General features: G+C 43.1%; 1 protein-coding gene across 3 annotated transcripts in view; it reads right to left on the bottom strand.

Annotated features, from left to right (window-relative positions):
* Window positions 1-22,684, bottom strand: part of DENND5A (DENN domain containing 5A) — a 64,550-nt gene extending 41,866 nt beyond the window's left edge. For 2 of the 3 annotated variants that reach the window (XM_059473692.1, XM_059473690.1), the window contains exons 1-4: window positions 22,484-22,684; window positions 3,923-3,994; window positions 3,214-3,323; window positions 2,063-2,723 (exon numbers count right to left, since the gene is read on the bottom strand). In XM_059473692.1, coding sequence (XP_059329675.1) covers window positions 2,063-2,723; window positions 3,214-3,323; window positions 3,923-3,994; window positions 22,484-22,589 — 949 coding nt within the window. In that variant the 5' untranslated portion in view covers window positions 22,590-22,684. The remainder of the gene's footprint in view (window positions 1-2,062; window positions 2,724-3,213; window positions 3,324-3,922; window positions 3,995-22,483) is intronic. The other variant, XM_059473691.1, reaches the window with a different exon arrangement.
* Window positions 22,685-23,902: the final 1,218 nt, after the last annotated feature.

Below are 23,902 nucleotides of genomic sequence, written 5' to 3'. Positions count from 1 at the left end.
AAAGCAGAGAGATTAAATCCCTCAGAAAGTGCTTAATAGAAGTCATGTTTCAAAAAATAAAACTGCCTACTATTACTGAGAGGGCACTGCTGCAGCCAGTTCACCAAACCTGAGGCTCAGAAGATAGCAAACAACTAACAAAAATTATTTTTCTACTGAAAGAAGACTTTTCAACCAAAAACTAAGGTGAGAACTTGACAGAGAGACAAGACACCTCCATAAAATGTACAGCACAGCCCAGCTGAGCCCAAGCTTGGAGTGAGGCAGAGAAAGAGTGGGCAGAAACTGTCCCAAGTGATCCCTCATCCCTCTGAACTCCAAATGGCTGAGCCTGCAAACAAGAAACTCAGGTGTTCCAGGGCTATTTTAAGCCTCTTTAATTAGCCACTGATCAGACACCTGGAAAGGGCCCAAGACAGAAAGCTGAACCTATTAAAAAGGCTTGGAAAGAGAAGCCAGAATCCAGCAGGCCAGCCCAGAGGTGAGCTGAGCTCCAGGCTGGAACAACAGAGCACTCACAAGGGGATGGCCTGGAGGGAGCTCCAGGAGCACTGCTCCCACCAGGTGATGGACATGGGGAGCTTCCAACCCCCCACAGGAACTCAGACACCTCCACAGACACCACCACACCCTTCTTCATCAAGGGTGCTGATGTTGGAATCCTCCACTGGTATCCACAGAAACTCTCCTTAAATATATCTCAAACATATCCATGCCTAATCCATTTCAGGGGAAACCACGAAAGAAGCTTGTGTGCTAGACAAGTATTTCTACATTTGCTATGAATCTGTTTTTTAAATCCAAGAGAGTAACCACTACACAGTTCTGTAAGTTTTTTTGACTGCATCTGAATTACTGGGCAGTTTTTCTCTTGCAGTTCACAGTGTCTATAAAATGATACAACTGTAATTTAACACCCTGATGCCATTACAGACTTTTAATCACCCTGATTGTACACACAGATCCATCCTTGGCTATAGTCTATGCACAGATCTTAACACAACACAAAATCTGTATTTCATGCTTGGAGAAGGTTGCTGATAAATGTAGGTAATATTTTGTAAATAGTTACTATCTGTGTTCTATGTATTTCAGTTACAGCTCAAGGGAATTAAGCACTGAAAACAAATTTCAGTAACACCATGGACTAGCTCTGAATTTGTCTTGAGGTCTTTCAGGCTTCCAAACCATTACCATAAAGTAGTGTTCAAATGCAGGCTGTCTGCTTAAACCACACCATTCTGAATGGTTGAGTCTGGACTAATGTTAGTCAGCTTGGGACCAAAAAGAAAAAGTACAGAAATTATCTTTTGGCATAATTCCACACAGTCTGTGTTAGAGCAACAGGATGTGGAGAAAGAAGGCCAGTATCCACAAATTTCAACACAGAAAATAGATACCACTCCCACACTACTCACTAACTGATAAACATGCTATTTCAGCTCAGTTGCTGCCCATCCTCTTCAAAGCAAGCTTCAGCTCTGTGCCTTCAGAGCTGTCACTCTTTCAAGGCCTTCATGGGGATTTGGGATTTGAGCTCAGTCAAAACTTTTTTCAGGTACTTATCTTTCAAAGTAAAAACTAAAATGTGACTTTGGGTGCTCGAACAGAAAAATTGTATTTGCATGATTAACTCTTCTTCAGAACCAGATATATACATAATTAACTGTGTATTGTTTCAGAATGCATGGCTAGCTCTGCAGAGATAGCAGGGAGTTCAGCTGAGCAGCTAGGCAGGAACATGGAAAAGGCAAACTGCTCTATCCAGGACCACAGTTCCAGAGCCCACAATAAAGAGGTCAGCCAAACCACAAATAGAGGAGATGATGTGAAAAGCCAGTTTTAAGTTTAGGTGTCTAACAGCAGGAGCCAATGCAACACTCTCCTTACAGTGCTTTTCTTTACCTGAAGACCTGCAGACAGATCAGCCAGACTGCAATAGCATGCTCATGCCCCTTTAATGCAGATGTTCTGCTGTTTGTGGTGCTCTTAGCAGTCAGGACACAGTAAGACCTGGTGCCAGTACAACTACAAGATAAGAAAACAAAACCCAAGTACTCACGCTGTGAATAAAGCAGTATCTGAAACTCCAAAAGGGCACAGGTAAAGAGTTGAACCACATTTTCTACTCCAAGCAATTCAAAAACTTCTTTAACAGGAAAATCAAACAATGGTAGTTCATTGGTGCTTGGCCTCTGGCAGATAATTGGTCCATAAACACCTGAAAACTTCAATGACCTTCCTGCTGGAGGAAGAGGAACCTCATAGAGAATATTGTAGATGTAGCTCTCTAAAGGTAGTGGCGGTGGCTGAGGCGAAGTCACTGCTTGGTGAAGCTGTTCCAGAACTTTCTTACAAGCTTTCATGAAAGACATTGGAGTAATCAGACAAATGCACTTGGAGACATAGAGAGTGTCTCTGCTGATGTCGTAGGAGTTAAACCGCTGCAGCTTTGAGACAGAGGTGCCATTGCAGTCCCCAGTGCTGCTGCAGCTCTCCTTGTCATTGGAGGGAGGGCTGTGAAGAATGTCATATTCAGCATTGTGCATGTGGTACAGCGTCTGCATTGCACTGCAGATCTGCTTGCTAGTGACCTCCTCAAAAAACGTGAGAGAAAATCCAAATGTCCGCGAGCCATCTTCACGAGTGATAATGAAAGAGTGGAACTGAGGTTCTCTGCAATCTGCTTGTGTCTTGAAAGCAAGCCCTTTAGGCATACACAGCTACAAAAAAGGGGAAGGGGAGACAAAATCCATTAAAAGACGTTTTTCCTTCCCCCTGCCTGCAGAAGCATTGGTGAAAATGGGATTTAAAATCCACAGGCTGCCATCACATCACACTTTAAATTCTATTAAGTGTTTCATTTCTGCACAATACAGTGATATGGGTCTACATCAGAAAAACAAAAGGAATGTATCAAAAGAGCTGCATGCAATTTCTATTGAAACTTATTACTATTTTGTTACCAGCCTCATATTTTTAGGAATAAAATAATAAAATTCAAACACATATAAAGGAAAGTACTTTTCTGGTCACCAAGACCAGAAACCTGAGAGAGAAAACTACTATATTTTATCTAAATTAAGATACACCACATTCCATTAAATGGAAAAATCATGCACAAAAAAGGATTTATTAACTGCAGACTAATTTATTTCTCTACTAATTCTCTAGAAGTAACAAAAAAACCAAAAGCCATGAAGTGATACTGACCATTCCCACTGCATCCTGGTCAAAAGGGTTCCATTCAACATTCTCAGGATAGCGAGCAAGAACTTTGGATTTAAATGTGCGTCTTAACGGAGTCTGCTCAAAGTTTTCCCCTGCAGATGAAAGAAAAACACACAAGTAAATATTTCATTCCCTTTTTGAGCAAAAACAAGGCCAAAAAGCAGGACATCAGCAGGTAGACTCGAGGGTAAGTGAATTAAGGACACATTCCTTTTAAGAGAAACAGAAAATGCAGACAGTTGGTTAGCATATAGTCAGACTGCAGATAATAGCAAGGATTAGCTTTGTAACATTTCTGTGTCACTGAGTATCTGTGCTTTTCCTTAAGTGTGGCAATCTTGAGATTGTGGTCATGACAGCAATTCTCTAAGCCACTCTCCAGATATTTCAGATTCTTGTTAAAACACAGCGAAAGCTTCAGTTTCAGTGCAATGTTGTTATTGAAGAAAAGCACAAATAGACAAAATGCAAAGATGATGCAACTTTTAGATAGACATTCAAGTGACATCATGAGATCTCTTAATTTCATTTTCAAGACTCAGGAAAAAAGATAACCACCATCTATTGCAAGAAGTTAGCTGTGAAGGAAGAGTCTAGAAGGTTAGAAGGTCAAGAACCACATAAACGTCCATGAAGAAAGAGTATCAGATGAACAAAGTGCTTTTTTTTTGCCCCACACTTTTTCCTTTACCTTCTGTTGCACTTGAAATGAAACGGCTGCCACCATCTCGGGTTTTAGAGGCCTGTATATACTGGCATAAAGCTATATAACAAATAAAAACAACACTGCATTATACATTTCATACTGTTGCTTGTGATCCCGTCACGAACACACACCAGAAAAAACATGTAAATATCCAGAATTAGCATGCAGGACAGGCTACTCCCCTAATATGCTTTTTCTACATACATAACTTACACAAATTTCTCATTTTACCTACAAATTTCTAGAAGGAGATGATCAGTATGTAAGAAAATCTCACTGTTCCTGTACACACAGCCAGAACACCGATGCAGGAGGAACAAGCTGCTTGTGAAACTAAAGTTTCACATTTTAACTACAAAATATTCCCAAAGAGCAGATGATGAAACTGACCCCAAGGACAAGATCATTTCAAGGCCTTTAGAATTGTGTGAATTTAAGTGGCATGGTCCAACTTCCCACAGGTGCTATCCATACACTAGATTGGCTGAAAGCCTTGTGTGGAAGCTCTGAACTTTCCTCTAGGGCAATGACAGCCCATTGTGATAGCACAGAACTTTCTGCAGTAAATACTCTGAGTGTGAGCAGTTGCTTTAAAAAAACAAAAATGTACAACTGTGTATCTTAAAATAAGCTTAGCTATATTACTAGAATGCAATTAGCTAAATGAGCATGCAGCTGTTGACAGCTGCACTAACAATCAGGCACAATTGCATAAAATCATATGCTTTAAATAAATGGAACTATTTCAGCAACACCTGCAAAAGAGAAAACACACTCCAAATCCTCTCTTGTTTTCTTACATGAAGCAATTACAAGGCAATAGAAATTGATTTCAGAATTGGTTCGGTTTGTTTTGTATGTCTAGAGTAATATTTAAAGTTCAATTTCAAAGCCAAGTTAGAATCTTTATTTGGCACAACATTTACTTGCACTAAGTAGCCATGGACAGAGATCTTGCAGCACTGTCTCTGCACAATACAGAACCCAACACACACATTACACCAAAGCAAACAGAATTTCCAGTGAATGCTTAACAAGTCCTTTGACAGCTGAGAAGCCTGGTAACTGTGGATTTTCTTTAAGTCTTAAATACTATCTCAGACAGGGAACTTACCCTGAATCAGGACCTAGGACAGGTCTCACAATACCCAAAATATTCACATCTATTTTGTTAATTCTCTGGGTTTTAGCATGAAATTGAAGGAGGCATTGCTTTCATTATTTGTCTGGAAAATCAACAGCTCAGCTAATTTTCATACAAAACCACACAGCTACATTATTTATTAATCTGTTCAACCATATCATTCAATAATATCATTGTTCAGAAAGAAAAAAAAAAGCGTATTTGGGAAAATCTGAAACATGCAGAGAGAGGAATAGTTAGGAATAACAAGGACACCACTGAAATATAACCATCTTATGAAAGAGTAGAGCTAAAGACAGAAAAGATAACAGCATCTCCACAGCTAACACAACCATAAAAGATGAAAATAAACATTTAAAGAAACTTCCAGTCTCCCAGAAAGAAAAATGGACATAATGCCACATCTCTACTGACACAAACATCCACTCAAGTGAAGTCAGTCCTCTGTAAAAAGCTTTTAAAAGTATGTCAGGAGATTTAACACACCTACTGTTTTCTATATTTACATCTGCGCAGATGATGTAATGTCAACTTTTAGATAATTGAGGAAAAACCTCAGACATGTACTAAGCTGTTTTGTTCTTTGGCTGGCTTTTTTTTATCTTCCACATACGTAGAGGAGAGAAAATACACGAAGGCCAAATTTTCTCCTGAACCTGGAAACCACACAGCACAAACACTGAGTTCACCTATGTGCAAGGATATACATTTTGAAATTAAAAAGGAAGATCTGTGATTCAAAGACCTTTTCATTAAGAGTAGTAACACTGCAAAATACACGATGCTGCATGATTAAAAAAAAGCCCAAACGCTAACAAACACTGAATGGATGTTCACCTATTTAAAGAAGCCTTGCACCATCTCCTCCCAAGAGACATTCTCACCAACACACTCTTAAATTTTTTAGAGCTGGAGTCTGGCTGTAATTTAATGAAAGAACCAAAATTGATTTCTGGAAACCACTGAGTCCTGATTCAGACAGAAACATAAGGAACCCTGTCAGGCCTTGCTGGGATCCATCAAGGCACTCAGCTGTTGTACAGACACTGCTGCTGCCACAGTGCCCCAGCAGCACCTTCCTCTCCTCTCCAGGAATGCTGCTGCCAGCTCTGCAGGATGCTCCTCTGCCCTTCCACAGCAGCACAGTCTCCCATCCCCAGGCAGCTCTTTTGGGAGAGCCTTCATGCTTGGAATATCACAAACTCCCTGGACCATGCTGACTCCCAAAGATCCTGGTTCAAACAAGCAGCGAATGTCAAGGGACAGCTCAGCAACGTTGGAAAGTTCAGCCCAGGCGATCTGTGCAAGCCCAGGACACTGGACACTCTGTTTTCTGGCCACCACAAGTAAAGGGAACCTGAGCACCCCCCTTCTCTCCTCTCTAGTGATTGTCACTAGACAGCCATCAGCAGTGGGGAGGGGGAAAATCCACAAACAATATTTACTTACATCCAGAGGCAAAAAGCAATTAACCCTAAATTTCTACATTTATGATGAGCCTCAAACAGAGACACCCTGCTACAGCAAAGCACCAACTGCAGCACATCTCCAGCAGCAAAAATAACTCAAGGTTTCAAGATCTGTCTCTGTGTGCATTACAGAGTGACAGAATTAAAAGGATATTCTGAGCTGGAAGGGACCCACAAGGATCATTGAGTCCAACTCTTAAGTAACGGGAATCAAGCCACAACCTTCATGTTATTAGCACCATGCTCTAACCAACTGAGATAATCTTGGTTTCCTTCAGTTAGTTGATTAATTCAGGAATAATTGAAATGGTTTTGATAAAAAGAGTGAAGAGCAATTTTAGCAAATGCAAGAGACCACCAACCCACCAGCAGAAATGGACAGTTGTATTCTGCAACTAAGAAAATGAAGGCATAAGAGGAAAAACGAAGGCATGAAGGCATAAGAGGAAATAAAACTGATAAAAATATGATGTATGCCATAAGTTGAGATAGAGCAAGTTCCCACACTTAATAACCATCAAAGGACTGCTATCCTCATATCATCTTTTTCACATGGTTTCTCTCCCTTAGCAGAAGTAATAGCTAGAAAGTACTTTCCTTATCCAAGTAATAGTAAAGAGTTCCTTAGAAATTATTTATCTAAAAATAATTTCTTTCTTTTATACACATTCCACACAAAAGGAAAATTTTGGGGATTTTTAATGGAACACAGTATTTCCTGCTGAAGACTAGAGAGGTCTTTCAAACACCATTGATGTTCCTCACATACACATTTACCCCTCAGGTGTTTGTTATATCAGAGGAAAAGCTCTACAAAAATCAAGATGCAAAATGTTCCACACACTGCAGAGTTGCAACTACCTTGGACTTAAATCAGAATCAATGATGAAACAGCTACAACTATAAGATTATTTGTCAAGAAATGTCAAACAACATATGAAACCCACAAACACCCAGCAATACTTCAGGAAGTTTCAGGCCAACATCAAACGTTCAAAACAGTAAGAATCCCACTGCATTTTGCAATGTAAACAATAACATGAAAGCATAGAGAAATATAATTTAACCAGACTCAATACAAATCCACAAGCACCACTTTAGTGCAGCCGTGACACTGCACCAGCAGGGGAATGACAGTGACACAGAGCATCTCAGAATTTGTCATTGGAAAAAAAAACCACTCCCTGTGTCATTCCACTCAAAATAGGATCAGTGAAACAACATGGATTAAAAATAAACAAATAGAGAATAAAGAAAGGGTTAACAAAGATTAACATTTCACTAATCCAGTACAGTCACACAAACAGCTTAATTAGCTCATGGTGATTCCCCAAAACAGGAGGGAAGCAGAAAGTAAAGCACAGACACAGGGGCTGTGAAACTGGTGAGCTGGAGAAAACACGTGCTAGAGCTCTAACACCTGCTGGCTCCTGAAGACAGCCCTCTCTCCTCCTGAGGCCCAGCTCAATACCTGCTGGCTCCTGCCATGCCAGGCAATAAACAGGTTTTTCAACACCAGCAACCATCACCAGCTCTGGTGATGCCCTTTGCTTCCTCTCCCATTTTTCACACTTTACCAATCCTGCCCATTAAACATGATCGATCCCTGCTGTCCTGGAGATGGCTGAGCACCTGCCTACCCTGGGGTGGTGGTGAGTAATTCCTCTTTTGCTTTACCTATTATGCTGTTTTTATCCTGACCTGAGAGTTTTCCCAGTTTCAGATTTCTGATTGCCTCACCCACTCCACAGGAGGGGAGTGAGAGGCTGTGTGGGGCTGGCTGAAACCACACCACCGTGTAATTTGAGAAGACATGCATGAAAGACAAGTTATTGCAGGCAGCTTGCTTATCAAAGGGGAGGTCACCAGCTAGACACAGCCTCTGAGGAAGTCTCCTTGGCTGAGGGGTGTCCAGGATTGCAGGTTTGGCCTGGCTCCTCCTGGGCAGGCAGAGCTCAGCTGAGAGCAGGCTCAGACCACAGAGGGGGACACTCAGCACCAACAGGATTAAATCCCACATCAGAGGCTGGTAATTCTCCAACACCTCCCTCTCACATCTTTTCAGCAAACTGAACCTGATGGACTGAGTTGCGTGCATAAAGCAAACTACAAACCTGCTCAGGATGACCAGAGAGTTGAAACACATTACATTTATTTGGAAGATCCAGCTCAAACAATCCAGCTCCCCTTTTCACAGCAGCTCACACTGCTGCTCTAACAGCCACCTAATGCTGTTTGCAATGTATGGAACCATTATGGGCTTTCAGTTTCAACTTCATTGCACCACCTGAAATTATGCTGGCCTACATATCTGTAATTTGGACTTTGTAATTGCCAGCACATTAGAGCGGCTAATGCATGCACTGCAAGTATCCTACGCTGAACTAACAAGTACACCTAATTTTATCAGCCCCTTCCTGAGTCACCTAACACTGAACATGTGCCACACCACCACAGAGATCTGTAGGGTATGCTGGAAACCTCCCTGGCTCTCATTTTCATGCTGCTCCCCCTTCTCACCTGCGTTACTTCTCTTGCTGCTCCACCTGTGAGCAGTGGACAGCAGTGTCTGTGTTTGATCTGACGAGAATTAGGAATTACAAACTCATGGAGTCTCCAGCCTAGGCAGGACAGCATTGCTTTGGAAGTCTCATGCATCACTCTGCATGAAGCTATCCATACCAATGGATATGACTTTTTTGTAAGATTATAACAAGGGGGGAAAAAGTTCTATAAACTAAAATTAAAACATTCAATTCAAAACCTGCAAATGCCATCTACCAAGCTTTCCTCAGCTTTGAGCGGGAATAAAAAGAATGAACTCAGAAGGTCTAATTTTAGCTCTTTCCTGATTTACCCAGAGAAAAATATGATTCACTGCCTTCTGTATTCCTCTTCAGGAAAAGAAAGGGGGGGGGGGGGGGGGGGGAAAGGGTCTTCCCAATACAGTAATAAGAAAAATGGTTAGGTTATACAACTTGCAGATTCACCTACTTATGACCTTGCATAGATGTAACGTTTCCACATGCATTGCTTACAAATTTCTAATGCACATTTCCAAGAAAACTTGTACATGATTCTAACAATTCAAATTTCCCTGCTGACTAGCTTGCTTCTTTGTAAGAATGTCTTTAACCCTGCATTTTTTGTCTTCAATATCTCAAATCGTTCTCTGTAAATCCTACACTGCCATGAAAAGTTTTCATTTACATAATAGAACAGTGGCTTAAGTTGTCCTTAATGAGAAAGGAAAAACTTGTTAAAAAAAAAGCCAAGGATGCTTTGCAAATAAAGCCTTTTTTAAACAGAGTCATGGCCTTTTGAACATGCTGTCAATTCACCATTTGGCTTTAATATTTACAAAGTGACTGCAGTGCTGCAACTCTAAAACGTATGCAAGACTAAGAACTGTATAGGAACTTCTCCCTGCATCTCATCTAGGAAAAACATCTTTGAGCAGCTATCTCAGATGTAGACCAGCTCAATTTTCCCTCTATGACAACAGAGAGCAAGTCAGAATAGGTTAGCCTAGTTACCAGAAAAAGTGCCCCAAAAACAAACTAAATGGTGGTGGCAATACTGATTTTAAGGCATCATTAATACTGCCACCTTTGTTTGCTCACTGAGTCCACTCATCTGCTCAAAATAATTACAGAACAAAGATCCAGAAAGCTTGACTGGTTCTGATTAAGTGGTTTGCTGCTTCTACCCAGACAGGCAGCTTCTTTCTTTAAATTCCTGTGATACAGCCTGCTATTAATTCAATTCATTCTGTCTCAGTGTACATTTATTGTATACATGACATCTTCAAATAAAAAATTCTTAGATAGCATGCAATTAAAACATTAACTTTATATTTTCCACATAAAGACACTTACTGGGATCCTTTAGCATACAGAGACTCTATCAATTTCTGCTGTCACTAAAATGAATGTCTTGAACTAAATATAAAACAGCTTCAACATGAAACAGTCATATTGCTGTAATTAATAAATGAGTAAGAACAGTGAAAATTTGTACCAGCAACAGAAACTATGAGCCATGCACTTAGGGCAGCTTTCCTGTACTACTCAGCACAGAGAATCCAGAGAAAATGGATTTAGAGAAGACCCTACAGACCCTATAACCACACCCTTGAGCTCTGCACTTTCTGCCCCACAGCTCAAAGGATCTGGGAGTGGTGGGAACCCTCCAAGTCCTGCAGGGTGGGGAACTGGAGACCAGACTGGAGACCATGTCTGTCTGACCATGACAGACAAACAGCAGAGGTTTTCACACATGAGGGCTGCAAGGCAAAAATCAGACAACAAGGGGATTTGAACAGCACCTAAACTATAAACACCATTCCCAGAGCAGCCTAATTCTACCCGGCTTCAAATAAAAAACTGCTATAAAGCACAAAGCCATACCTCAGTGAAAAGGCCATCATAGGACATTTTGAAAATAATCTTTCTCATTCTTGGGTTTCAGGTGAGAATTTTTTAAGAGCAAAACCATACCTGTCAAAGCAGCTAATGAAAAGAAATAAAATGTTTCCAAAGATACAATTTGCCTTAGTTCCAAAGATAAAAGTAACACTCCGAATGAGGTGAATCCAAAACCAGCAGCATAAACAGCAATGGGATTCCCAGTTCAGCCAGCAAACATCCTCAGTACACAAAATAAGGGTACAGATACTACAGTAAATAATTATGTTTATCAAACATAAAATTACTTCAGCTCCAAAATTCATGGTCCAAGTCTAAATAAAAACAGCTGACTGGCAAAACAGAGAGAGTGCACACACTTCTGGAACCCACAATCTAGAAAAGATGAAAGTATGGAGTAAATAAAGGCAATCTGGGGAGAGGGAGGCACTGGGGGAAAGAGATGGTGCATACACTGAGAGATCTGAGGACTTCTGGATTACTCAGACTGACACATGACCACACCTGGCCTGTGAAAGCAAATACAGGGGCTTAAGATGCATGAAGGGATACAAAGACGGTCAAGCCAAGAATCAGTCTCTTAAAATTAAAGGCAAAAGAGTTTAGTTAAAAATAAGACTTGCCCTCTTTTAACTTGCCAACAAAAATGGTGAAATAGTCTATTTTCAAGTCTTAAGAGAAAACTGGGATCATCAAACAAGCAATTAAATTATATGGCCTGAACCATAATACCATAATAGATGTGAAATAAGATGGAAATCTGTTGATTCAATCTAGCCTTTCAAAAACACACAAGAAACAAACAAAACAAGAAAAAACCCTAGGCCAAGCCTTCTGGAGAACACCACCATTCTGATTTTTAGGATACTCTATTATAATACTAAAGAAAAATCCTTTCAATAAATACAATACATACACAGAGAGCTATTAACACAGTAAGAATTAGCCAAGGTTTACTTGTAAAACAGAAAAATTCTCTGATTGTTCTTCAACAAATATTAAACCATATGTAACTAGAGGGGAAAACAGCACCTCTCTAAAATGCAGGAAATAAACATTCAAAGTCTGGCAGACTAAGGTAAGAAATTCATTATACAAGAATTCTTGGAATAAAAACCATGATTCAAGAAAAGCTGCAGCTGCCAAGTCTGTAAGCAAAGAGCCACTCCATCAATAGACAAATGCTTTCAGATTATGACTTGCTTCCTTCCTTCCAGTTCCTCCTCCTTAAACAGAGCTGCACATATTTCTCATTAGAGAGGACTCCCTTCTCCAGCAAACCTCTTGCTCAGATATACACAAAGAAGAATTCTTCCCTTTTATCCTGAAACACACAAACCCTCTGTCCCACACTCCCTATCCCCCTGCCCCCATTGGCAAGACCACCTGGCAAAGCACAAGCTGAATTAGACCACTTAATTTGATGTGGAATTGGGACTTGAACACTTTTTAAAGCAGGTTAAATTATCCAGGAGAAAAATCTTCAGGGTCACTTTCACTTCCCTGCAGCACTGTTGTTGGAACAGCTGGAATCAGGTGTTTGAGCCACTGTCTGCAGCAGCCTCCACCCCACTGCATTTGTGACACATCTACCACAGCTGGGACTTCCTCCAAAACCTTCATTATTACAGCTACTGTTCCACTTCCCCTGACATAAAACCTTGAAGGCAAAGCAAGTTCACTGCCTGCCCTTCTGAAACAAAGGTGAGAATATGAGCTGCAAACACACAGCTATGGATCCCAGGGCCAGTGAAATGAGTGTGGATGGAGTGCCATCCTTCCTCTGGGAAAGCTGAAGGATGTGCTTCAGAGGGAGGAGGGAAAAGACAAAGAAATAACCAGTCTAAAAGGCTCTGATTTTTTTTCCTGTTTGTCATCTAGGGAACCCATAGTTGCTTGTAAAAATCCCTTATCCCAATCCAAGGAGAACATTCTCCATTGAACATTCAACTGACTATAAAATTCCTCCTTCTGCAGACTTTAAAAAGGTGAGAGAGACAAAAAAAGAGAGTTAACCCTAATCTGTTAACCGTTAAAGGTCCTGTTGTCTTCCCATTTTCTTTCACTTCCCAAAATTCAAGAAAAGTAATGTTTCAAAAATCATAACACAAACAAACTCACTGTGAAAAGAAATAAATAAAAAAGAGGTCATTTTGCTAACTGGAAATTCAGTGTAAACTCTGCCTGATACAAATAATCGTTTATTCCTTTGATAGGTAAATTCTTGCAAGCCCTTCATGGCAAATGAAAATCTAGGAGTTAATAGATAGCCATTCATCATTTAAGCCCCAGCATTCATCTAGTTGATAACAAAACATGTTGCCACACACAGCCGGGAATCGTTTCAAATGCTGCAACAATGAATTTAAAGCACCACAGAGAAACAGCTGAGGCCATCTGCATTCTGTGATTGTAAGGTCAGGAAACCAAAAGCTTTTGTTTTTATTGTTCTGCTCCTGGTGCAAGGAAGGCGGGAAGAGGTGGGACAAGGAAGTGGCAGGACAGGGTAGGAGCAGAAGAAACTACCAAGAATCTAAAGCAGCTTTTAAAATAGTCCTCAGCTTGCATCTTTAAAAACATCCTAAAGATTTTTTTTCCCTATAGCTTTTCCCTTTGTGCTCTTTTGTATGTAACACAGGAAGGCAGATGGACAATATAAAATACAATGTATTTTAATCAAGACTGTCTAGCAGAAATTTTCAATGGAATGGTCCTAAAACCAGAATTGTTTTACTAAACCACTTTTCTGCTCTAGCCCAAGCAAAAAGACTTACAGAAAGATATTTAGGTCTGTTTCCAACTAAACAGCAGCGGCAGGGCTCAGAATTTCAATGAAAGGCGTGTTCACAGCCACAGGGGTCAGGAGGGACACACTATTTCCATTACACAATAGATCTGCAATATGTGCAACAGAAGACACTAAGAAAGGAAAAGGGTGGCTTACCTTCAGAATAGAACCAAATTCTTTTACATGTACTAAAAATGTGTAACAGAAGTGGAGACAAGCATATTTTAAGCATATTTAATATAGAAACCAGCTGTTCTCCTCATGCCCCCCCAGGACTGGCAGATCCAGCGGGACTCTTCAGGAAAGCCTGAGCACAGATCATTCCAAACAACTCTTCCCAACAACCATGGTCTCCTTTCACAGTGACACACCCCATCCACTCAAATGGCCCTACTTTTTGTGCTCCCACAGCCCTCTGGCTCTGAGGACTGATGAAAACACATCTGTGCAAAAAAATAAGCATCAAATCTTACTGAAGCACTTTTCCAGTCCTTCAACCAGGATATCACTGAGGTTTTGCACTGAAAAGGAAAAACGTATTTTACAAAACACATTAAGTCTTTCAGCAGGTTTTAAAACCATACAGAGGTCAGAAAAATACAGAAAGATCAGCAATGCAGTCATTTCAGTATACCAGCCCTGGCCAGTGTGCTTCACTTTAGTATCTAACCTTTGAAAGTAACCTGCCTTAACAAGGACTGCTCCCCTTCTGAATAAAACAAAATGTGTGCTGTAAGAAAGTCAGGTTGCTTGATAGGAGTGATTTCTAATCACAGAAAACTACTCAGATGTTGACAGTTTGGTCAAGGGATATGACAAACCCCAAAGCTTATCTCTGCTCTGGCTGGATCATTCTTTATCATCTCTCCATCCATGCCTCCTGAGCTCTCTCCCTGTTACACATAAGCCTAGCAAGCTCACCTTTCTTGTCCAATTAAAAAAATTCATGTTTTCTTAACAAAAAAAAACCCTCATGTTTTCAAAGACCTGAGAACAGAAGTCTCAAGTCCAAGTTAACCACTCACAACTGTGTATCACCACTGTGGTCCAGGTCATAAACAAAGACCTCAGTAAGGACAGGAAACAGAGACCACAACACCTTACACTTGGATTGGTCTGCACTGCCATAAAATCTCTGCCAAAAGAATTCTGAGAAATTACCAAGATACTGGTAAACAGAAATTTTACCAGTCTTGAGCAAAACTTTTGAAGGAGTTACTTCACATTTCAATTTAAAAAGGAGCTTACTTGACATTTCCCAGATCCCACACATAAAAGAGACAGAAAGGACATGACAGCCTTATGCTGGCACCAACCTTGTTGACTTAAGGGACTTATGTTTTCCCCAATGCAACTCTCATGGCAGCTCAGTAGGACATTGCTGGGCTTGGGGGCCAAAATTAGGAAACAATAATTGGCAAGGCAGCTTGCTGAAAGTAGCAAGTTAAGGAGGAATAACAGGCAAGAAAAGCTCCTAAAAGTTTATGCTTGTACTGCAAAAAAGAAACTTTTTCAAACTCACCTGAAGCTATGTGAAAGATTATCTGTTTCTGTAAAAGCAACCTTTTTTCCTCACTCAGATACTGAAATGCTGCTTTCTCTGAAGAGGCTCCTTTTGCCTGCCATGTTGTCTCTAGATCACTTACCCATGAAATGAGATAGTTTCTTTCTCAAAATGCTTCAGTATCCATATGTAAATGACTCAGTACAGGTGTACACATGGTACCTGACTGTGGCTGATAAAAGAGCCAGTAAAAAAACCCAAAAAAACTAAATAAATAAGCCAATATTCTACACTTCTACAGGAAAGTTTGCAACCAATGAGCTCTTGCCCATCAAACCGTAAGTGGAGTAGCATTTTCCTGGAAAGACTAAGAAACATGCCTTGAGCAGAAACACTCCAAGTAAATTCTACATCCTTCACCAGTTAGTGCTGGAATGCTTGATAATTTCTCTGTGCAATAATGTTTTAAGCCTCACAGGGATAGCATTCCAGCTCACTGCAAACTTGACTGCAAACCACAAATCTGAAATGGTTGTCAAGAAATTGAGAGAGTAATTAGTGCACAGTGTGCATCACTAAGTAATTGCTTCTGACACTGTCACTTCATGGGCATCATTTCTGCTACACGAGCCCTGCAGGTTAGTGGGAATTCAAAAGATAACTATGAGAAGTCATTACCAAGAACACTCAAGTAGGACTTTACTAAGTCAAAAGGTGGATAAAAAACAATTGTGGTGTTTTGAAACTTCAGAATCAATAATTTGAAGAATTGGGAAAAAAGTTATTATTTGCAAAATGGCAGTATTTCCCATCCAATTCACTTCAGAGCTCTTTGTGTAGCGTCTCTCTTGCAAAATAAACTGCAAAGATCCCCAAATATAACAGGAAAAAACAAACTAGCACCAAAAAAACCCTAATGGACAGAAAGCCAAATGAGCCCATCTTTGTAAGCCCTTAGTAAGCTAAAATTCCTATGCCTTTTTTTAAAATTCCTATGGCTTTTTTGAAAGCCATAGGAATTAAGCCTTTTAAAAGGCTTAAAAACAGACTTGTAAACCTTGGTTCTTCAGACAATGCTTTAACACCTTAAATTTATTCTCAAATCAAGAACTTGTAACCTTTCTCCTCCCCCACACATTGCCAAAGAGCCTTCCAAGTAAACCAAATTTATAACTGAATACAGAAAGGTTTTGAGGGGAGTATTCCATAAAGGACCCAGCTCAACTGACCCCACAACACAAATATGATAGAACAAGATTGGCATTACAGAAACATCCCCAGCAGCCTGTGGCTCCAAATGCAGCTCAGCAGAGTCCAGCTGCTCCCCCCTTACATCAGCTCTGCCTTTCTTTATCCACATATCAGCTACCCTGGCACGTCTGCCTCAGTTCCCAAAGAGACAAAAGACCTTTTTGGCACTCAAACACGGCAAACAGCTCCAGCTTCTTGGGAAAAGATAGAGGGGGTAGGGAAGAGTGGAATAAGCTATTATCTGGATTTAAACATCTCACATGTGCCTGTGTAAGCCCAGCCAAAAGCTGCTGCTATCTGCTGCCTGTCCACAGTGCCCTGAGTGAAACCAGGTGAGCTGTGAGCCTTGGGGAAGTGCAGGGGCCTCCCACAGGGTGAGCACCTTGTCAGCAATCCCAGAGAGGCAAGGGAGCTGCAAACCTCCCCTCAGCCTCAGAATGAACCCCCAAGGGAACAGGCACCAGTGGCAACTGTGGGAAGCTTGCATGGATACCATCCACATGCACAAAGGGAGGAAGAGGGAGAAAAAAACCTACCAAAACCAAAACCCCACAATCACAGAACAATTCAGCCTTTGGTAAAATCAAGCAATAGTTCCCAGCAATGGAATTCACTTCTGCAGCAAGTGCTGGTGCCACCACCACAGCAAAGATAGAGGAATTTACTCACATGCTATTTTACAGTATTGCAGAAGGGCTCCACTGCAAACACCACAGCTGGCTCCAACCCCAAATGTCTTAATTCTGAGATTAAAATTCCTAACACAACAAACTACAAAACAGTCAAATGTCAATCAGAAAATTATATCTGCTAATTTAAACTGTTTGCATTTCTTCTTCCTCCTCTTTCCCTTTAGCCAGCCCTTACAAATACCTTTGCAGCAAAATAAAAGCCTGGAAGTATTTAAGTGTGTTTAACTTGGAAATGAACATGGGTGCTGATAACAGCCTTACTTCATGGACTTCCAGAATGGAAATAATTCCACTAAGCAATTTATTGGCTTACATATGTGGCCAATGCTTTCAATCATGTCATCACACACTTTTTTTTTTTTTAAGTTTATATCAATACGGAATTCCATTAAAACAACCCCTAACAATGCACAAAGATGAGCTGTCATTTTAAATTTGAGGCCAACAAAATAGAAAAATAATGACACTTCAATTACAGACAGGGAAATGAGGTGAGACAACATTTCTGTTTTCCTGGTGAGGAGAAACACTCTCTGAGATTGTCAGAATAATTTTGAGTGGAGCTAGGTGAATACCATACACCAGGTATCATCTTCTTTTCACACACCAGCAGCAATCCAGTGGCTCCTGTGGCAACACAGAGATGCCTCACTCATAACCAGTCATGTTAATCTACTTAATCTACATGCAGAGATCTTGCCTCAACACCATTAAAAAGAAAATGCAAAAAAAAAAAAAAAAGGTACAACAGAGGAAGAACCATTAAAATTGTATCAGATCATCATACAAGAGAGTGAAAGCAGACCTAACATGAATTCTGAAAAGGCTCTTGAAGGGTCTCTACAGGAAAGATATTTCCTGGACAAATGGGATTCACCTAACTCTGTTTTCATTCTTCTGTAAAGATGAAGCTCATGATCAGGTGGAAAAACTCAAAGCACCCTGATAAGGACTTGAGCAAAGGAACACAAGTTCACCTACCAAATAAAGTAATTTTTAGACCAAATCTTAAAAAACCAGTTCAAACTGGGAAGAAAGGCAGGGAAAAAAGTACAGGTAGCAGAGTAGTCATTGGGTTTACTCTTCTTTTTTTTTTTAAAAAAAACAGACCTATTATTAAATAATCGATCTTTTCTTCACAGATCATAGGCTTTTTTTTCTTTACACTATTTCTCCTTTGTAACATTGCTAGTTCTAAAATAACTGTTATCATCTTTACACAACATTCAAGACTACCAAGATATGTTCAGCAGAAGAATTTAATTAGAACATGGGTTCCAGATATTTAGATCTGAGTTCTGTATCTTGTAAAAGCAACCCCAAGACCACATTTCACATAAATGTAAGGCAATGGCAAGTTAATGCTCTGCTTTGCCACTCCATAATAAACAAACTCTGATGACAAGTGATTGCTTGTAAAAATCCTTTTATTCCATGTTTTTTTCCATTAAAACCCCAACAGTTTCATATAGTGCAAGGCTTCCCACCATCATTCAGATCACATCTGATTAACTCAACAGACAAAGGACTGCAGCTGAAAGATGAGCCTCAACTCCATTCTCATTACCTTTCCAGGGCACAATCACACAATCTGAATGAAGAAATCCTACCATAATGTTGCAGCATTACAATACATTACATTACATACAGTAGATTTTTGGTGATGTATTTCATCATCTCCAGATGACCAAGGGCCAGCAACGTGCCCTTGCTCCAAAGAAGGCCAATGGTACATGGGGTTTATTAGTCAAAAACATTTGCAGCGGGCTGAGGGAGGTGATCCTGCCCTGGAGGGGCCACAGCTGTGCCCAGCTCTGTGCCCCTTAGCACAGAGAGTGCAGCAAGGGGCCACAAACACGAATAAGGGACAGGAGCCAAGGCTGACAGAGCTGGCACTGTTCAGCCTGCAGAACAGAAAAGCTCAGGACACAATCTCAGCAATGTATATAAACATCTAACAGAAAGCGCAAAGGTGATGGAGACAGGCTGTATCCCATGCCAGAGCCAGAGGTAATGGGCACAAACCAAAACTAGGAGGTTCCATCAAACATCAGGACACAGCTTTTCACTGTGAGGGTAACTGAGCCCTGGCACAGGCTGCACAGGGAACGTGTGGAGTCCCCATTTCTGGTGATACCCAAAATCACCTGGACATTGTCCCAGACCTGACAACTGCCAAAGGTCCCTTCCAACCTCAACTCTTCTGTGATTTGCTCTGTGAAGGAAATACACCTGTGACAGACCTCAGCAGTGTAATGAAAAATTCTGTCATCACTTCTGGTGTATCAACACCATCTGGAAACAGTAATGCACCGCAGTTCCTCTCTCTGTCACCCAGCTTAGCAGCTGACACTGGAGCTTAAGCTTCACCCAGTGCTGGGGTTTTGTTTTGTTTTACCATCACCTAGCAAATATCTTCTGTGTCCTTTAAGAGGTCACCCACTGGGAACACAATTACCAAAATAAGAAAGGACGCCCAGAATTGAATTTAGGGATAAAAAAGCCCTAGCGATAGAGACTCTTTAACCCGTGCTAACGACAAGTCCTAAATACAGGATTTTTCATTACATTTAAAGAAAACAAACACATTTATATATCCTGTGCCTCTCCAACCAGCCAGCCAACTTTTTCAGGAAAAAGCCTTACAGCTGTGCTGTTCAGTAAGCTTCCAACATACAAAGGGAAAACGCCATCAGAGGTGTCTCTTCAAACAAAGTAATTCGACCGAGCACCAATTCCTGAGCTTATGCCTCATTTCCAAGCCTGAAGCCAACGCTGCAGCACCCACATTAGGGCCGAACACCTGAACTGCGCGGCTCGGTGAGCCCGCCGAGAACAAAGTGTGCGGGCAGCATCGCCGGGGCCGCGCAGCGCGGCGGGCTCCGTGCGGGGAGGGAGGGAGGGAAGGAGGGAGGGATGACATCATGCGGGGCCGCTCCGGAGCCCTGCCGCAGGAGAGCCCCGGGGGACACAGAGGGACACGCCGCGTCCGGCCCCACAGGGACCCGCAGGAGAGCCCGCACGGACCCGCTGTGCCCGGCCCCACAGGGACCCGCAGGAGAGCCCGCACGGACCCGCCGTGCCCGGCCCCACAGGGACCCGCAGGAGAGCCCGCACGGACCCGCCGTGCCCGGCCCCACAGGGACCCGCCATGCCCGGCCCTGAGGGGACCCACCGGGACCCGCCGTGCCCGGCCCCGGTCCAACAATGGGCACTCACGGAGCCAATTGTCTCAACAGGACGAGGATTCAGAAGCTGTTTTGCAGCGCAGAAATCAGAGGGAGGGGGGGAAAAGAACCAGCGCACAATGACCCTTTCATTGAAACAAGAAAGGCTCGCAGGAAGTACAGAGTGTTTCCAAGCCTTATCCGAAAGCCGCTGAAATATAGCAGAGGCCTCTCCATTTTTATCAGTGGACACTGGAGGAGGCTATAGCCCAAGACACAGTTTGAAAGCATTATCAGTCACACTATAATGCATTATTAATAACACAACAAACTCAAGAAAACACACCCGAATTCCACCTAGCCCTTATGCTGTGACATTATTGGAAATTTTCCCCACCTTCTTTTAAAATCTTTTCTCAAATCATGCAAAAATCTGTCTCCCCCATAAACACAAACCTCTTCTCCCCCCAGCCGCACACCTCGTCACAGGTAACACCATGGTGGAACAGCAGAGACCAGGATACAGCACACACTACAGTTCTACATTCCATAGATAGAGTCCTTGACCAGGAGAGCAAATACAGAAAGAACAGCACACTCCAGCTTTCAGACCTGCACACTCTGACAGGCTATTTTAAAAAAGGCACTTATACCTTCCAGTTTACTATTAGATAGCTGGCCCAAAGTAATGCACTGTTGGTTTTAAATTGAATTATGTGCAGAGAATTATTCATGTGCCTATCAAGAGCAGAGAGCATTACTGAGTGTGCCTCGCACCACATTACACAAATAGATTTGTACTAAATTAATCACAAAATTAACATCTTTCTAATTGTTTTTGATCTATAACCTTCGTTCATTTTCCATTTAATTAAAAGAAACCCTCACATATCTCTCAATGAAAGCATTGCATTTTGTTCTCTTGGATTTCTTAAATCAAACTGATACTGTAATTTGCAGTGCCATTGCAGAGCACACTGTTATGCTGTACTCACTCCTCAAGCCTCAAACTGTAGCCTACAGTCACTTTAACATTAGACAAACAAGAATTCTCTTAGGGAAGGGTACTGCTCAGCACTAGGGACAGGTGAGAAATTTTGTTTGAAGTCATTAAACAAAAAAAAGAGTTTCTATAATAGGCAAAGTTTAGAGGAGCTCACTCAATGCAAGAAGTCAGTTCTAATAACACAAATTCCACTCTACCAGGAACAAGCATTTATTTACTGAAGGACAGCTTAAATGCATCAATATGTTAAAAAAAAAAAAAGAAAAAAAAAAAAGAAAAAAAAAAACTTACAAAAGCAAATTAGTAAAAAACCGAGGCAGGGGGTGAGAGAATGTACTACCGGTCAATTTCAGAGCCCAGATACACAGAATCAGTGCTGATGTTAGGTCAGGTTTTCACCACCACATTCCTTCACCTTTCTTAACTGTTAGAGATGCTAAGCCAAACTCCGATTTAACTGAGGCCAGACTGAAACTGAAGAGAGGTGCTGCTGAAACACAATTTAATTATTTTTAACCTTAAAAACACTGCTTTGACACAGTGGTGTGGTTTAGATGGATACGGTTTAGTTGCGGTGTGAACATTCTCACCTAACAGCAGAGTAATCACTTCCTAATCCGACTTCTTTTCGGATACTCCTGCAAGAGAATTCTTATTCTGGGCTACGAATAAAAGGCAACACGGAACACGCAAAAGGTTTTCGCTCTCTCCCAAACCCGACTCGTTCAGGGTGCCCGTGTGTCTCAAGCGCCCGGCTGAAGTTGGTACGCGCAGGGAGCGCAGGACATCGCCGCTGGGGCTCGGACCGCCTAAAGCCAGGGCAGCGCTCAGGGCGCGCTCTGCCCAGCCCGTCCAACGGCGCTGCCCGGCCGGCTTCGGGGCAGCTCGGCCACTCGTACCGAGCCCGGTCCGCGCCCGGCCGGCCGCTCCGCATGCCCGGGGAGCCGCAGAGCCCGGGGCTCCCAGCGGGGCACGGGCAACCACGGCAGCGCCCGGGGCTGCGGGGCAGGGAGGTACCGGTGCGGGCAGGGCAGGTACCGGTGCGGGCAGCGCGGCCGGACCCCGCCGCCCCTGCGCCCAGCGCCTCCGGCCACTCACCGGAGAGCTCGTCCGGCTCCAGCCCGGTCTCGGTGTCCAGCCCGCAGATGACGAAGTAGTCGGCGAAGCGGCCGGGTGCCGAGGAGCCGCCGCCGCCGCCGCTCATGCTGCAGGGCGAGGGGCGCGCGGGGCTCAGCGGGAGCGGGGCCGGGCGGCGGGGCCGGGATCTCCGGCTGCGCCCGCCGCCTCCATGGCGGCGCGGGGCGGGCGGCGCCGCGCGGCATTCTGGGAACGGCCCCCGCCGCTCGCGGGGGGGGGCGGCCCGGTCGCGCGCCGCAACGCCGCGTCTGCGCCCTGCGCGCGGGGGTGACGTCATGCTGCTGGTGCTGGCGCTGCCGCTCGCTGCTGCCGGGGCCGCCTGAGGGGGCCGCCATGGCGGGCGGTCACAGCCGTGCCCCCGGGGAGCCGCGGGAAGGGCTCTGCTCCCTCCGCAGGCACAGGATCAGGGGATGGGCCGGGCTGGAAGGGACCAGAGCCTTGAACTGCCTGCTCAGGCAGGGTCACATGGCACAGGAGTCTGTCCTGACCGTTCTTGGGTATCTCCAGTGAGGGAGACCCCACACGCTCTCTGGGCAGCCCGTTCAGTGCTCGGTCACTGCGCAATAAAGAGGTTCTTCCTCACATTCAGTTGGAACCTCTGTTTCTTCCTTTGCCCCTTGTCACTTTGCTTGGCACCACCAAGCAGAGCCTGATCCATCCTCTATCACCTCCACATTGATGAGGTCCCTTCCCAGTCCTTTCTTCTCAAAGCTGAACAGAATCACAGAATCAATTAGGCTGGAAAAGCTCTCTGAGGTCGAGTCCAACCTGCTGTGTCCAGGCCCAGTTCCCTCAGGTTCTCCTCACAGGAGAGCTGCTGCAGCGCCTTGATCAGTTCTGCAGCTCTGCTGGCTCCCTGTCCCTGGCACTGAGGAGCCCAGAACCAGACACAGAGCCAGGAGGGCCCTGCCAGGGCTGCTTCCCCAGAGCAGGATCAGTGCTGGTGCTCTGGAAGCGCCTCTGGGCTCCTGTCCTCCTGTCACCTCCACCTTCCTGTCCCCACAGCCTCGGTGGCTGGCCTGGCTCCACAGCTTTGAGAAGCAGCTGCCTGTGCAGGGAAATGCTTTAGGGATTGTTTGGCTCTAAGGTTGTTTTCTTTTTCATATTTGGATTAACATCACTCAGATCTCTGTTAACAGCTGGGCTTTCACAGAGTGAAATCCACTCTCCCCTCTGGCTCAGTGTGGAAAAGGAGAACAAGCCCTGGGGAAGGATGACCCAGCAGAGCTGCAGAGAGACAAGTGACACAAACCCATGTTCTGCCCTGAGAGTGCTTTTTTCCTCTGGCTATAGAGGCAACTGGGATGGCCTTGCCAACCTAAAATTAGACCTATAAGCAGTTCCCCTTCCTCTCCTCTCTCAGTTCTCTATTTGTGGCAT

Source organism: Ammospiza nelsoni, chromosome 6 (assembly GCF_027579445.1).
Source record: "Ammospiza nelsoni isolate bAmmNel1 chromosome 6, bAmmNel1.pri, whole genome shotgun sequence".
NCBI lineage: Eukaryota > Metazoa > Chordata > Aves > Passeriformes > Passerellidae > Ammospiza > Ammospiza nelsoni.
This window is presented reverse-complemented; position numbering and strand designations above follow the sequence as displayed.